Consider the following 16,693-nt stretch of genomic DNA (forward strand, 5'->3'; position numbering starts at 1 on the left):
TTTGGATACAGCATCCATTGCCATGCCCAGCTTTCCTCCTAAATTTGAGGGTAACAGGACACACCATGAAAAACTAATATTAAAAACAGTGACATGTTATATGTGGGATTTCAACAGTGGGCAAAAATCATAATTATGAATTTTTTTCAAAACTGAAATACGTGTTATTAGCTTAATGTAGTCCACAGACTCTGAATTCCACTAAGCACAAGAGACTTTTTTATTTGGAGTAAAATCCCAAAATCTTAGAAGAAATTATTGAAGTGAAACTGCCGCACTCACTTATTGTAACAAATAAAATCCATTTTTACCTAGCTATCAATTCCCAGCATCCTGGGAAATTCCCTACCACCTGTTCTATAAAATTAAGGAAGTTCGAATCCCAAGGAGTTGGGAGGCTTCACCTGACACGGGATGAAGCCTGCAGATTAATGAAGGGTGGATTAACAAAGGGTGGATTAATGAGGTGTGCAGGATGTTAATGACATCCACGAGGAAAACAAGGAAGCTCCCCAAATTTTAGGTGCTCTGGCTGGGCAACCCCAAAAGGAGAGAGAAAAACAAGGGAAAAGCTTAACAATGGGAAGGGAGGGAAAGAAAAGGGAAAAAAAATCAATAGCATTGCCTTTAGAGGAAGGAGGATGAAAACAGGGGAAGAGAAGGGCGAGAAAGGAAAAGCCAACACATGTGCTGCTTCCAGGAGGAAATTAAACACTGCAGGGCCTCCCCTGCATCCAGGGATTTCAGCACCGAGGGTTAACCCTTCACTGCACCCTGCAGGGATGCTTTGGGAGCATCCTGGGTGTTACAGGGAATTCTGGAATTGTGGTGGTTTGGGCAGGAAGGGATTTGAAGGATCATCCCTTCCATGCTGCTCCAAGCATTGTCCAACCTGGCTTTGGACACTGCCAGGGATGGGGAATCCACAGAACCTGTATGAACACAGTTTCCACGAATGGCAGAAAAAAATCCTACAGGGAATTCCCAAGTTCCACCTCGAGCTGATCCTCACTTTCCACCAGGAAAGCTGCCAGTCCAAGAGCTGAGCTCCTTCCTGCTGCTCCCCCTGTGCCTCCAGCCCCCAGTCTTCTTGGTTAACCCCACAGAAAATCCCAACCAGGACAGGCTGGGAGAGATCCATGGTGTTCCATTACCAGTTTGATCCTCACGGTTGCAGGGGAGGATTTTCTACCTCAAAAAATCCCCCAAAACTCCCAGAAATTAAAAACTAACCAACCAAGCCCTCCAAATGCAACAAAATCCCAACTGTCCCCTCTGGATGGGGAAAAAGCTACTTAAAACCAGGAGGAAAAAACTCCCTAATACTTGCATATTTTTTAATTATGACAGGAAGCCCCCAATTAATAGGAATGATTTCCCCCAGATGAAATTCCTGCTGGAATAACACCTGGATGAGGAGCCCTTGCATTTGGCCACGAAAATTTGGTATTTTCTCCCTGCGCCGCGTCTCCCTTTAATCACGGCAAGGCTTGACACACAGATCCATTTTCCTGACAGGACGCTTGATCACCCTATCACTGGGAGAAAATTAATAACCTCCAAGAGGTCTGGGTGGAAAACAGAGGGACAAAAACCTTCGGGATTTTAGCTGGGAAAAAAATCCTGGTTTTAAATGAAGACAAACCAATGGCACCCAGGACAAAGATAATCCAAAATATTCCTGGTTATCTCCATTTTTCAGCATTACCAGCCCACAAATGCTTGAAGCAGCATGGTGAAGGGTTGGAAATGTTGGAAAACATTCCCAAATTTCCCTGGTTTCCGAGGCTGCTGGCTATCGATCGCTCTGCCAGCAGTGCAGCCATGAGGTCAGGCTGCATTTAACACTTTGGAGCTCCTGAACTCCGAGCTCCCATTAATTGGCTTTGCACACTTCTGGGGGAAAATTAATTTCAGCCCAGCTTACAATAAAAGGATTAAAGGCCGAGCAAGTTGTCCAGGTTGAACTGGGAGAGGAATCGATGGGTTGGAGTTAAGAGGAACTCTGGATTTGCCAGAGTAGCCTCATGCTGCAGCATTCAAACCTACCCAAACCTACCCCAGCAGCATTCACAGCATTCACCCCAGGCATTCACAGCACTGGGATTTACTCACGGTGTTCCATGTGTGTGAAATAACACAGAAATACTGGAAATTGAGATTTCAAATGGATACAACTGTTTGCTTAACACACCAAGAGTCTTGAGGACTCTTTCAAAAAAAAAGCTGAAGTGAAAATATTTTTCTGTTTTAAATTACAGTGATAAATAAATTTATATTTGAAGTTCCAGTGAGCACAAGGAAAAGGCAAGAAACCAGGAAAATATTTGGTGGTTACTCATCAGCAACCTCTGTTCCTAAAAGCATTGCCTGGAAGTTGAGCCATTCCTACACCCACAGCTCCCTCAGCTGGCACAGCACAGAAGGGACCTGCAGAGCTGAAATTCCTGCCTGGAAGAGAAGGAATTTTGGGAATTTCTCCCTGGCAGCCCATCCTGGACACACAGGGAAATATGGGAAGATAAGGAGTTAATTCCCTGCCTGGGAATTCTGACATGCAGGAGTTACCCTTTGGATGAGGGAGAATCAAACCTGCATTTCAAACAAGACACAGCATTTTCTAATCCACCTTTTCCCTGCTCCCAGAATTGGAAAATATCCACACTAAACCACTGCAGATAATCCAAAATGCTGGAATTCCATTTGCCCAGGAGAAGCTGACTGGAAATATGAGATCTCCTGACCTCAGCTGCTGATCCCTAAGGGTTTAAATTGCTTTTACTCTTCAGTCTCTTGGAATAAAAAAATCACCATAATTCCGAATGGGAAATCCAGATTTGGACTGGTTTGACTGGAGTGGTCCCTGTATCTAGAGAGAACTGGAATTCAGCATGGAATTTCTTATTAATTAATTATTAATCCTCATTAAATCCTCTTAAAAATATGTTTGCCATAATACTTCAGTGCCAGTTACTCATTTCTAATACAAATGGTGTCAATACAATCAGTCCTCTGGAACATCTGGAATTCTAAACTGGGAATAATTTAATGGCAGAGCTCTTTAAGTGCTGCTAGCCATGCATTAGAAATTACAACTTAGGTTCTTTAATTGCAGGTAGAAAATGTGCTTTTCCACCCATAAAATGAGTCTTTTTGCAGCCATTGCCATCTCTTGCAGTTTCACTGCAATTTTCTGCTGGGCTGTGCCTTTTAGGAGGGAATATTTCACTGTGCTGCAGCATCTGGGAACACAAAATGGGTGAGGATGCTGCAGCCTTTTCCAGGGAAATAGGCAGAGACAAAATGGATTCTGTGCTGTTCGGATGGGGAATATCAGGAATTTATTCAGATTTTAAAGCACTGGGTTCACCCATCAGAATTTCCCTTACAGGGGACACTGAAGGGAAGACAATCTCATTCTTTTAGAGTTTGCAGAGAGTGGTTAAAGGAGATCAATACTATTAAAAATCAATAGTATTAACAGCTCAGCTTGAAAAACGAAAATTAGAAAAGCACAGGATGGCCACGACTTGCTGCTTCCTGCAAGGTTTTCTTCTGAAATATTTGATTTCTTCAATTGTGGTGATTAAAAAAGAATTGTAATGACACATAGGAAAAAAAAATCCCTTTGCAATTCATTTTAGATTACTTTAGTCAGGAGGAACCAAAATCACAAAGTCTATAAATGACACAATAACAAATAATTCAAAATACACTTGGAATAAGCCAATCAACCGAATTCCCAAATTCTGACCACTGGAGCCAGGAGAATTGGTGCCTAACTGGGGAAAAATGCTGCTGTTCACGTGTGAATTACTTCAGCAAAACATTTGTCCTATTTTTAGTTACCCAAAAAAGTCCTTCAGGCATGAAAAGGAGATTTGAAGACAAAATAACCTTTGAAATGTTTAAGAAATACTGCAGTGCATTAAGGATTTCCTACCAGTGTTTCAGCCAGCTCAGCTAAAATATTTCAATTTCCCAAAGTTTTGAGGTGCAAGGGATCGTTTTAAGAAATTAAATCCAATCAATAATTATTGGTCTTCATGGGAGAAAGAAGCTGAGGTGAAATCATCTCCAAATTCTTATTCTTCCCTCTGTTCTCCCACTACAAACCCAATTGCATCCCATTGAAACCAAAATCCAGGATGCAATTAAATAGGATTAAATTGGATGTTCCACCAGAATACATTATTTATGTGATAAAGAATTCCAAAGAATCCCAGAAAAATCTTTATTTCTGAAAAACTAATATGGGTTGTGGGTAGATTGAAGAGCTTTGAAGGTATTAAAATAGAAACATATTAATTATTTTGATGATGCTAACGAAGTGAATGCTCACCTGCTGTGATGTCATCATCAACCAGGTCATGCTCCTCCTCCTGGATTTTGGCTTCTGTTCCCGAGGGCTCTGGGGCAGCAGTCCCACTCTGAAGGGCTTCTGTGGTCACCCCAGCTGGAGGAACAACCCAACACCCCAAAATCAGGGATTGGGGCAAAGAATTCCCTGTTTCCTGCAGCAGCTAAACTTCATTCCTTCAGCTCCTTCCAACTCCAACCTCGGCTAGAAACAGCAAGAAATCTAGAAATGAATGAGCTAAAATAGGAGTTTGGTTATTCAGGAATAACATATCAATCAAACATTTTATATCAAATATAAAGGAGAATTTTGCCTGCAGAATGTGACACTGATTTGAGTCTGCTGGACCCAAAAATTGGCTGATTTCTGCCCCCATATCAACAGTTATCAATTTATTACTTGTAATTTATGTCCCAAAGTTGGGAGGAGTAGAGCATGTAGGAAAAACAGAGTATTTCCTTATCTTCCCTATTCTCCTCCCCCTCTTTCTAGCAGAAAATGAGACTTTTCCCAAGTCTATTCTATCCCAAATAATCCTCATTCCATTCAATTCCTCCAACTCTCTATCCTTAATTCCAGGAGTTTCAACACTCACCATAAAAACTTCACCAAAATTTGCTAGTTTTGATCCACTGGAAAGCTTTCCAGTCTACCTGAGCTCAGAGCAATTCCAACCACATCCTACCAATTCAAACCATCCCACCACATCCCATCCACGGAATTCCTGCATTCCATTTCCATCAAACACCACTCTGAAATCAGCTGGTGTTTCAGAGATATTTTTAGGGAGGGGAAAAAGCTCATTTTAAGGAAGATGAGATGTTTTTATTGAGGCAATAAGTGAGAATTGAGGGCAGTTTGGGGCAGCCTTTGTGGGAATTGAAGGGGAGTGGATGGGATTGGCTGGATTTTTGGGAATTTGGAGTTCCCCAAGCCTTTTCCCCCCAGTTTTCCTACAGATTGGGGTGTTCCTTACGGGAGATGACGCTGTCCATGTATTGAGGGAGGTAAGGAGCCCAAGCATCGATGGTTTCCTTGCGTCCTGCCTGCTCGATTCTCCTCAGTTCAGCCAGCAGCAGAGCCTGTGCTGCTTCCCTCACCTGTGTGGGGTGAGATGGACTTGATCAGAGAGATAAAACACAAAAATAGCTCCTGGACGCTGTGGTTACTTTCCTGGGAATTGAGTGAAAGGATTCCAAAGTATTTTCCACCACCCATTGGCTGGTAAGGTACATGTGGCTCCTAATCTTATTATTCTCGCTAGCTATTAATAAGTACCTTTTCATGATTGCAGTTTTTAGCTCTGCGTAGTTTTTGCAATAATTTAATTCCATAATTGCAGTGTGGAATAAAAAAAAACTGTTTTATAGTTTGCAATTATGCCATTCCTGTGTAAGTATGGAAATTTTTCCTAAGTCTTTATGTCTTTTTCTGTGCCTAATAAATGGTAATTTATATCATATTAGACTAATTGGCCATTATTAAACAACTTTGTGAACGAGACTGAGTATTTTATTAGCCACCCTAATAAAAGTTACTGCCTGTTGCAAACTCATCAAACTCCTGTCTCCCCACACAGGGCAAAAAAAAGCAAAAAATCTATCTATTTATGTGTCATTTTGGACAGGGTTAAACTAGGGTTTAGTGAGAAAATAGTCCTGAATTGGGAATAAAATTGGTGGCAGGAAAGAACAATGTGGGGTTTTGTATATGAAGAACTGAATATACATAGAAGAATTTTGTATAGGGAGAATTGAAGCACTTTGATATGAAGGCAGAATTGAAGCACTTTGACAGGAAGGGAGAATTGAATCCCAAAATCTGAGGGTAAACTCACCTCCAGGCAGCGATCCTGCCAGCGCCGTGCCAGCATCTCCAGGAGGGGAGGTCGGAATTTCTCCAGCCCCAGCAGGTCTGGGAGCATCACACAGTGCATGGCAGCCAGTTGGCTCCAGCCTGGAAAATATAGCAGGAATCAACACAGCTGAGCTTCAGGTGAAGCTATCTGGGGTGATGCTTCAGAAATAAATTACAGCAAACTCCTAGGAGTTACCCCTGCAAGGATCACATGGAATTTTCTGTGCTCAGTTTGCCTGCTATCCTGATTTTTCCACCTGAATTGTTGTTTTAACACACTTAATCCAGGTGAATTCTTACTGTGCAGGTAAAACCAGGAGAGAAATACACTGAGTTCCAACAACACAGCGTATAAAAATGCTTGTGAAATACCCCATGTAATATTGTATTTAATATATCCAATATTATATTCAATATGCCATTAACTTGAAAAGCACTTCAGGTGAACACACAGATCCAGATTTTTAATTTCTCAGCAATCCTGAGCATAAAAATCTAAATATTTTCATCAGACAAACTCCTCAAGGTGCTAAAGAAAGGATGATGGCAATTTCCCCACAAGAAACAAGGATTAAAAAGAAGAATCTCCAGTGCAGGAATTTACACCTCAGTGTTAAAAATTCTGATTTCAAGCAACTTTGTACAGAAAGACATTTTTAACACTTTTAACATTTTTAACAATAAATCTTTATGGGACCAAACTCACTCCCACCACCAACCCCAAGTAATTTAAATAAACCCCAAATCTTCATCAACACCAAAAATCAGATTTAAGTGGCGTGAAACTGCCTTTTTTTTTTTTTAAAGCCAAAGAAAAATTCCTTTCAAAATCAAATGAAAATAACAATGAGAAAAGATTTCAGCTGGAAGTAAAGGATAAGTAGAAAAGTGAGGAAGGAATACCTTCGTTGACTAAGAAACAGGAATGGAAAGCAGAAGTGTCAGAGTGCCCAGAATCCGTGCTGGAAGCAGCAGCAGGAGCAACTTGCAGAGGAAAGAAGAAGAAACAAAAAGAGAGAGAGAAAAAAAAGAGGGAAGTGAGGAGAGCAGTAGCAGAAAAACAGATTAATATCAATGGAGAATGGAAAATGAGATGATCTTCAACTTAAAAATAATACTCAAAAGCTTCAAAATAATCTTCAACTGAATGAGAATTTCAGGTTGAGGCAGACATGCAGCTGCAGAGGAACATGGAGACAGTGAGAGAAACTGGGATGTTTTAGAAAGACCAAAGTACATCTAAATCAAGTGATTTTTAAGTATGTTTTCAGGCAAGGTGGGTTTGGTTTGACTCTGTGGTTGACTGTAAATTAGAAACCCAAGAATTTTGCTGCTTCTTCTCATGCTTTTCCCATGTTTCCATAGATTTAGAAATTGTGCTATGCATTAAAAGCAAAAAAAATAAGCCTTAATCAGCCTGAGCTGCCCCATCTGTCACCCCAAGATGTCCCAGAAAGAATTCCTGAGGGTTGGCTGGAATTTAAGTGCATTTTAAATGGGCCTCCAGATGAGCAAATATAACTTTTTACCCCAGCAATGCCATAAAGCCTAAAAGAGAAGGATACCAATCCAGACCTGGAACCAAACTAGAGCCTTTAGTTACACAGGCTTTACCTCCTCAACACCAGAATGTCGGGGAGCACTTGAAACAGGTGAAAATTCCTTGTCAGGGAATGATTTCAGGGCAGAATCAGCATCTTGTATTGATCCTTAAACAGCTCCTAATCCTCAATTTAATCTAGATTATTGGATAATACAATACTACTTTTTCCTGCCATGCAATGATTTTCTCTCTGGATAAAAAGGTGTTAAGAGAGCTGGAATATCAGATCTGAGGGGTTTGCAAAGGAACTGGTTTTTACCTTGTTTGATTTGCCCTTGTCCTGCATGGCTGGACACTGGTGGGGGGGGTGGCTTCACCTTGGCCATCTCAGGGGTGCCTGGCCTGGGTGGCCTGAACACAAAATATCCACAGAGACACATCAGCATCCCAAGGGAAAACTACACCAAATCCAAGGACAAAATGAAGTGGAGAGTGCCACCAGCCGTGCTTTGCCATACCTGCTGGGCCCTTTCTTCATGTGCTCCCCGATGAAGGTGGCATTGGTCATGCTCATCAGCGTGTTGGCCAGCGAGATGACAGACAGCAGATGCTGTGTGGTGACAGCCCGTGACACTCCGTACGTCCCTTTGCCCAAACCCTCTGTCACGGACATTTTCCTGCCCAGCTCCTGCAGGGCTGCTTTGCCCACGGGCTGGTTGTAGCCGGGCAGCATCAGGGACATGTGGCCACCTCGGGATAGGAGGCCAAAGGACACTGAGCAGTGAGGTTTCAGCATGCCCAGGCGATCCAGGCACAGCTCATCCAGCACTGAGTTCAACCCCCAGGCATGCAGGCACGACATGAACAGCTTGGCTGTATCCATGGTGAGGTTATACTCCAGCAGAGTCAGCGGTTTGGATTTGCTGGAGCGATATTCGGGGTCACCGTCCTCTCTCCTCTGCCTCATGGCTTCTTCATCCTCATCCTCATCGTCCAGGAGGTGCTCCTTGATGTTCTCCTTGATGGTTTCCTTGACCTGCTGGAAGAGCACGGCTGCCCGTTTGCCAGTGAGGAAGGAGCCGCCCTTGTCAGCACCGCCAGAGGATTTCTGCAAATTCTCTGGAGAAACCAGGGCAGTGTTGGGTCTGGAGGCCTCCTCGGTCAGCAGCTGGATGATCAGAGCCTCCACGTCAAAGAACAGCACGTGGATGTCTGGGTCTGTTAGGTTGGTCTTGATGGCTTGAACCATCAGGGAGTTGTGGGAGTATTTGGGTAAATTCCCCTGGAAAAACAAGAGGGTGAATTGGGATTTCCATTAGGGGAGATGTGGATTAGCCCAGTTTGAAACTCACACCCATAAGACACAACAATTTACAGATGTTTGCAGATAAACTGAGCTCTCCGGGTGAGGCTTTCCAGGATTCCTTCTCCTGAATCCTACAAGATCACAGTTATATTCCAAGGAACAGCAAAATCCCAATCTTTTGTTATTAAGCTTAAAACACATCAAATATTTCATATTTGGAGGATGAACTATAGAATCAATATATGCCATTGGAAAAGAAGCTGCTCAAATTCACCTGACCTGCAATTACTGCCACTTAAGCCCATCTTCCTCCTCCTTCCCTCCCTGCTGAGGGGGGGAAAAAGGGAGCAGGGAGGGAATGAAGGAGGAAAAAAAGGACGGATAAAAGCTGAACAATGCTCTCACCATGGCAGATTTCTCTCCAAACAGAAGGTGACAGCAGAAGGCAAGAGATAAATGGGAGAAGCTGGGAACGAAGCACTGCTGCACTCTGCTGACCACAAACTGTGCCAGGGGAGGTTTAGCCTGGAGATGGGGAATAATTCCTCAAGGAAAGGGCTGGAGGGATTTAAAGCTGGGTGAAGGTGGCACTTGGGGATATGGGAAAGGGATGGAGAATGCTTGGAGTCGATCTTGGAGAGCTTTTCCAGCCTAAACCATTCCATGACTCCAAAATCTGATTATAGACTGCAACAGAAACTGGGGAACAACCACATGTAGGTTTTGGGGAGCTGCAGCTGACAACCTGCTGATTACAACAACAGAAACTTCCCACATTTCCCTCCTTGCTGGAAATCCAAAGCACACTCACCTTGTCAGAGGCCTCTGAGGCCAGCAGGTTGGTGGCCAAGGTCTGGAGTTTCTGGTGAGCCACGTTTTTGAGAGCAGCCAGGCTGCGGCGAGTCATGGCTTGTTTGAGGTTCACTGCAGGGTGGCTCAGCGAGTCCACGGCTGCTGGAACAGCTTCATCACAGGCATTCAGGATCTCCACTGCTGTGATTCCCATCACACATCTGTCCAGAGCCCCTGAAATGGTGGGAGATAGGGAGAGACAGCTCAGCAGCCCGAAAATCACACAGCAAAAAGAGCTGCGTGTGGTGAACTTAGTGTGTTTTAACAGCTGGGGTTGAACTAACATTCCTCAAAGGAACACATTTTTATCCAGAGAGAATATCATTGCATGGCAGGAAAAAGTAGTGTAGAATAGTAATATTCATCTGTAGTGTTGTAATATTAATATAGATTAAATTATTGAGGATTAGGAGCAGTTTAAAGATCAATAGAAGATGCTGATACTGCATTCAGGAAATCATTCCCTGACAAGGAATTTTTCCCTGTTTCAAGTGCTCCCAAACATTCTGGTGTTGAGGAGGTAAAGTCTGCAACTAAAGGCTTTAATTGGGTTCCAGGGCTGGATTGCTGTCCTTCAAACCCCCCCAGTGTGATTCTGCACTGATCCCTGGTTTGGGGAACACCTGGAGTGATAAGCTCCAAAAACAAACATGCAAAAGTGTTTTAATTCTCCCCTCAGACACAGCACTCAATCAAATCTCTCTCAGCAAATTGCCAAATCTCTATTTCTATCCACTAAAAATGCATAAATCAACACGTCAGAGCTCACCAGTGTCCATCTGCCAGACGTACACAGAGCCATCTGAACATCCCACCACCAGGTAGTCATCAGAAGGCCTCCACTTGATCACTTGGATGGGGAAGAGGTGGCGAGACGCCAGCATGATGCATTTCTTCTCCCTCAGACTCAGCAGACCCACCGAGTGATCACTGGCAACGGAGCAAACGCAGTGCTGGACTCTTGCCTGATCAAGGGAAAAAGGGAAAAAGCTTCATCATAATGCAGAGAGCTGGTGTTAAAAAACTTTCCACATCGGGCCAACCAGAGTGACCAAAAATCCCTTTTATGAACAAAACTGTAGCATCTACACCACTGTTCAAACTCACTGAGGTCACTGGGAACAGGTCTCTGAGTAGAAATTGCCTTTAATCCATCCTTCGCACATCATAAAGAGCAAATGGGTTTTAAACCCCATTTTGCTGAGCAAACCCCAGAGTTTTCAATCAATGTCATTTTGTTCATTAAATTCTATTTATTCAGCCAAGTTCCAAGTGGCACAATTGTCTCTAAATCCTATTTTCAATAGGCTTAATAAGCCCCCTATTTTCAACCCTTTATACAATTAAAATATAACGAAACAAACCGTAATTAACAGAATAATCAAGTTATTTTTGTTGTTGGGGTTACATCTCCAACATTCCCATTCTCAAAGAGCACTGAGGTGCTGCAAAGGTTATCCCAGAGAACTTACACTGCAGTTTTCTGGTGGAACAAGCAGCTGGGTGATTTCTCCCCCGTGGACACAGAAGATATGTTTCATCTCTCCCGAGAAGATATCCCAGATGATGACAGAGAAATCCACCCCTCCTGAGATCAGATACCTCTGGTCATAGCGGGAGGACACCTGGTGAGGGTACAGCAAACAGGTGACCTTGTTCCGGTGGCCTCGGAGCGTCCGGTGAGGTGGCCAGCCTGGAAAATGGAAAAATAAAAATGCAACACGACAATTGAGTGCTTGCTCTGCAACAAACATCCCAAAAATAATGTTATATGGAGCCACATATCCAACAGCAACCCAAATGCAGCACACAGAATCTAACGGGAATCCTGGAAGGTTTTTCAAGGAGATTTCTCAGTTCTGGAGGAGACCTCCTGCATCCCCAAACCTCCAGTGAAATATCCAAGAAATACCCAACTCCAAGTGGGATTCCCAGCAGGTTTTTTGGGATTTCTCCGTACCTCTGCGCAGCATGTGCTCCCCCTGCAGCAGCTGCACGATGGCAGTCTGTGTGGCAGGCACGATGACAATGCTGCCATCCTCACGACCGCACACCAGCCGCCCATGTGCTGGGATGTAGACACTGGCTGTCACCCGCAGCGGCTCGGTGGCATTGGGGACAATGCTCAGCTGGTCGATGATGCCGGCGGGACGGGGGACGAGTTGGTCGAAAGCTTCCTGCAGGGAGATGGAGGTGGTTGTTGGCAGGCCTGGGGAAAAGGAGGGGAGAGATCAGGAGGGATGGCATTGGTTGGAGATGGGTGTTGAAGGTGTCTCTCCCAGCCCAGCTGCTCTGGGATTCTCTGCTGGAAATTAAGTCACTGATTTCAAGCAGATGGGAGAAAATGAAGTCAAAATGAAGTCACTCCAACTCCCACAAGGAGGTAACAATTGAACCACAACTTTGTGATCTGTTCAATTCAGAATAAGATTTTGAGATGTGAGAAAATGAAATTACTACAATTCCCACAAGGAGGTAAGGATTGAACCCCAACTTTGCTCATCAATTCACCCAGCACAAACACAGAAACCACAAATATGAGTATAAATTGGTACCTTTTGCACTCTCCTGCTGCTCAAGGCTGTCAGGCACACTCCAAATGCACAGCCGCCCCGAGGAGTCTCCTTGGATTAAGAGCTTGTAGGGAAACTCTCTCTGGCCACAGAAGAACCGAGTCACGGGAGGACAGATCAGGAGCTGCTCAAAAAATAAGGAACAACCTCAGACCAAGCACAGATCACATGCTCAGCTCCAGCCTTCCTTCCTTTTCAAAGCAGAACAAAACCTAATGCAGCTCAATCAAAAGCTCTTTTTTTCAAAAACACATTTACCTGTTTCTCTGCTCTGTCCAGCACGCTGTACAATAAAGGTGGAATGGAGTTTTCCACCGCTTTCCCCACATCCCTGCGGAACGAGTCGCTGGCTGGGAGGCAGCTGGGTGTAAGAACAGAGAAAGGAGTCAAATTCCTTGAATTCTGAGAGTGATTCCTACAGCAGGACATGGAATCCTCATGCTCTGATGAGGAAGGAGTTCCCACATGATTGATGCAGGAATATTCAAGATAAAACACTATCTCTACCCAGAACAAACATGTTTGCACACTGTGAAGATGTCAGAAGAAAAGTCTTTGATTTTATTCTTATCAGTTTTAACCTCTTTGATGTCCAATTTTGAATTAATTTTATAGTTTTGTATTTACATGCCTTCCCTTACTGGACCAATATTTCAGTAGTTCATCAATTAATTCAGTTCAATTCAAATTAACCCAAAATTAAATAAATGGGGTATTTCTTTGTTGAGTACCTGGCTGGTAATTTATAGATGAAACTTTGTCCATCCTCTGTCCATACAATCACTTTATCAGCTGCCACGAAATCCCCACCAGTCCAGGTCTGCTCATTTTCACTGGGGACTGAACATAACAGGGAATAATCTCCAGCATCAAAAACCTGAGAGGAAATAGCAAAACCTGCTGTTATTAACCAATTAATGACACATCAAAATGCCCAGGCAGCAGCTGATTTTGGGCTCAATATCACAGAATTTGATATTTGATATTGGGTTCAATATCACAGAATCGTGGAATGGTTTGTGCTGGAAAAGACCTTAAGGAACGTCTTGTTCCAAATCCGCACCACGGGCAGATATTTGGATTAAATATACAGAAATAATACAGAAATGTGTGAAAGATATAACACAGACACATGAAAGAGATATGGCCTGTATGTTTTTGTGTCATTTAACTGAGATTCCTGAAGGAGAAGGACACAGGGGTTGTGCTTTACCCTCCAGTACTTGGAGCACACGACCAGCAGCGAGCGCTGGGTGAAGGCGCAGAAGGAAATGCTCTGGCAGTTCTCGCAGTAGATGGGCTTGGATTCCTCCTCAAACACTGGCGTGGTGTCCTGAAACAAACAGAAACAGCATTAAACCAACTTTTTCCTCCTCAAACTAAACTCAGGACTGTGCCAGAGCCCACGAATTTCTCAAGGGAATTTCTCAAGGGCCGATTTCTACAGAAAACCCGGAAGCTCGGAGCAGTTTTTATTCCATGATTCCACCTAAGAAGATCTGCCAAGCACGTGGTGTCCTCTTTGGGCACTTAAGTCTCCCAAATTCCCCAGCAGGACAGATTAGTGGGGCTGACCTTGCAGCCAGGTAGGAAGCTGGAATGAAGCAGATTCCACTCCCATTCCATTCATAGATGAACGTGATTTTTGCTTTTAGTTGATTTACAGCAGGTCTGAGATCTGGGACAAATCTCCTTTAAGAATTTATTCATTAGTACACAGGAAATGCCAAATAACAGGGAGCTGGAGATAATCCTGAATAAGGAATATTCCCAAAAATGTCTGCTGAGAAAAATCCAAATGCAAATCAGTACATGGTACAAATGAAAAATATTTGGGAAAATTGGAGATTATCCTAACTTAATTTGGAAATCAGCTCTCTGAGAAGCATTAGGAGTTCTGCTGGTGATTCGAATTGGTAAAGGAAAATTCAGGAAGCTAATTTTCCACTGGCAAAGAGGAAAAAGAACATCAGGAACAAAAGCAAATGTCCCAAATCCAGCAGCCTTTGCCTACCTGCAGCCGACTGACCTCTGAGGTGATGATCCAGACTTTCAGGATGCCAGTCACAGACACAGCCACCACGGTGTCCTCTGGGAAACACAAAAAACAAGCATTTCCTGAACTCAAGATATCCCTGCAGTGTCCCAGCCCAGCCTGGATTGGGCTTGGAGCAAGCTGGGATAGCAGTAGAAATAATATACCCCAAGAAATAATCACCTTGTGTCCTGTTGGATCGGATGATGGTCATGGAGCTGATCCAGTCAGGAGAAATCTTGGATATCAAGGAGTACAGAACTTCAAGGCTGGCTGCATCCACAACCAGAATTTCAGGATAATGTCCGTGGCACAGGAGTCTCCCTTCCCTCTGAGTGCCGACTGTGAACTGATAGAACTACAAGGATGGGAAAAAAACCAGATCAGAATGGATTTAATCAGGGATTCCTTCCTTGTGGATCTAAAATGTGATTCCCAAATCCACTTCAGCTCTGCCAGGACTCACCTGGATGCCAGTGTGGGCACAGGCCAGCTTGGTGAACTCGATGCACCTCCCATCGTTCACATCCCACAGGCACATCTCCCTGAAACACGGGAAAAACACTTGGTAAAAACCACTCAAAACCCCTTCCCTCTGGCAGGAACTTCATTAGGAATTACGTATCAATTGCATTTAGAGAAACTCAAAATCAGCTGGAATTTCCGAAATCCCCTACAAGGATAAATTACAGAACCTGCAGGAATTCAGATGTGCAGCTATTCCCCCTATTTACAGTGCTTTTTAATTTAAAACATTATATTCAGATTTAATCTGTTGAGGTGTTTTCTCCTTTCCATCAGACAGATAAATCCCCCGTGAAAACACATTTTGGTTTTAAATCCATTGGGAAGAGATTACTCAGCCCTGAAATCAGTCCAAGATGGAAATTCTAAATTTTGACACATTCTCCTCTCAAATTCCTTGCCAAAATGTTATTCAAGCAAATTGTTCTCTGCCTTTTCCAGATTGAAATGTCTCTATTTATTTGGATATCAGTTGCACAAGAAATCCTTCCTGCTTCTCCCTCTAAACTACTGCTCTGATTAATAAATAAAACCAGTCAAAAGAGGAATGTATTTGCTGAGGAATTTGCTCTTGAGGATAAAACTCAAACACCGCGCTGAAATCTGGATAAACTGGGGACAAATCCCCATTATTTCAGTTCTGCACATCAATAAACACTCAGAAACTCACCCACTCTCTGATGCACTCACTATATATTGCTTTTCACTGGAAGCTGAGGCCTTGGACAAACAAGTGACTGAGGCTGTGTGACCAAAGAGCAGAGCTCTGGGATTGATCTGAGATCAGGGAAAGAAAACAGGAAGCCAAAAATCACCGGAATATCCATATGCCAGCTTGCTATTTCATGTGTTATATATCTATTAATACGTTATTAAATTAATATTTCATTAGCACAGCAGTGGATTTGGCAGACTTGGCAGACTTTCTACTTCAGAAATGAAATAGAATCAGAATGAGAATTCAGGGGAAAAATATGCATTTTGCAAACTCCTCACAATATTTACAAATCAGGAGCTGAATTTGGCTCAATTTAACTTGAATTGAATTTGGCTGGCTGAAAATGTGCTGCACATTAGGAGTTCCCCCATTGAATTCCTGTACATCCATAAATAAGGGGAGATTTCCAGTGCCAAAAGGGGCTCCAAGAGATCTGGAGAGGGACTTGGGACAGGGAATGGAATGGCAGGACAAGGGGAAATGGCTTCCCACTGCCAGATGGGATATTGGGAAGGAATTCCTTTCCACAACACAACATTAATCAGCTCAGGTGCAGGACACACAGAATGGGAATGGCAATTTTGGATCCATCACCTGCAGGTCAGCACCAAGGTCCCAGAGGCAGATCTGCCCATCGTGGCAGCCAGTGACAATGACAGAACCATCCACGAGCAGTAGCGAGGACACACAGTGGGTGGGAGCACGGCGGCCCCACAGCACAATGGGCAGCACCAGGCTGTTCCCAGCCATGGCCTTGGGAAACCTGGAATTCCAACAAAATATCCAATGTTAGCACCAGGCTGTTCCCAGCCATGGCCTTGGGAAACCTGGAATTCCAACAAAATATCCAATATTAGCACCAGGCTGTTCCCACAATTCAAAAAAAACCACCAACATCAGCACCAGGCTGTTCCCACCTCATCT

The 16,693-nt window shown here is 43.5% G+C and overlaps 1 protein-coding gene across 6 annotated transcripts in view; it reads right to left on the reverse strand.

Moving 5' to 3' along the window:
- Positions 1 to 16,693, reverse strand: part of WDR7 (WD repeat domain 7) — a 35,794-nt gene that overhangs the window by 15,212 nt on the left and 3,889 nt on the right. For 3 of the 6 annotated variants that reach the window (XM_085043304.1, XM_085043303.1, XM_085043305.1), the window contains exons 2-20: positions 16,364 to 16,532; positions 15,722 to 15,828; positions 14,993 to 15,071; positions 14,710 to 14,884; positions 14,506 to 14,582; positions 13,705 to 13,824; positions 13,223 to 13,368; positions 12,750 to 12,852; positions 12,474 to 12,615; positions 11,879 to 12,127; positions 11,391 to 11,611; positions 10,688 to 10,883; positions 9,878 to 10,092; positions 8,279 to 9,042; positions 8,080 to 8,171; positions 7,121 to 7,201; positions 6,198 to 6,316; positions 5,337 to 5,460; positions 4,343 to 4,456 (exon numbers count right to left, since the gene is read on the reverse strand). In XM_085043304.1, the coding sequence (XP_084899430.1) occupies positions 4,343 to 4,456; positions 5,337 to 5,460; positions 6,198 to 6,316; positions 7,121 to 7,201; positions 8,080 to 8,171; positions 8,279 to 9,042; positions 9,878 to 10,092; positions 10,688 to 10,883; positions 11,391 to 11,611; positions 11,879 to 12,127; positions 12,474 to 12,615; positions 12,750 to 12,852; positions 13,223 to 13,368; positions 13,705 to 13,824; positions 14,506 to 14,582; positions 14,710 to 14,884; positions 14,993 to 15,071; positions 15,722 to 15,828; positions 16,364 to 16,519 (3,280 nt within the window). In that variant the 5' untranslated portion in view covers positions 16,520 to 16,532. Of the gene's footprint in view, positions 1 to 4,342; positions 4,457 to 5,336; positions 5,461 to 6,197; positions 6,317 to 7,120; positions 7,202 to 8,079; positions 8,172 to 8,278; positions 9,043 to 9,877; positions 10,093 to 10,687; positions 10,884 to 11,390; positions 11,612 to 11,878; positions 12,128 to 12,473; positions 12,616 to 12,749; positions 12,853 to 13,222; positions 13,369 to 13,704; positions 13,825 to 14,505; positions 14,583 to 14,709; positions 14,885 to 14,992; positions 15,072 to 15,721; positions 15,829 to 16,363; positions 16,533 to 16,693 lie in introns of those variants that run through there. The other 3 variants (XM_085043306.1, XM_085043307.1, XM_085043308.1) reach the window with 3 other exon arrangements.

This window comes from Lichenostomus cassidix, chromosome Z (genome assembly GCF_008360975.1).
Source record: "Lichenostomus cassidix isolate B80296 chromosome Z, HeHo_3.0, whole genome shotgun sequence".
NCBI classification, from domain to species: Eukaryota; Metazoa; Chordata; class Aves; order Passeriformes; family Meliphagidae; genus Lichenostomus; species Lichenostomus cassidix.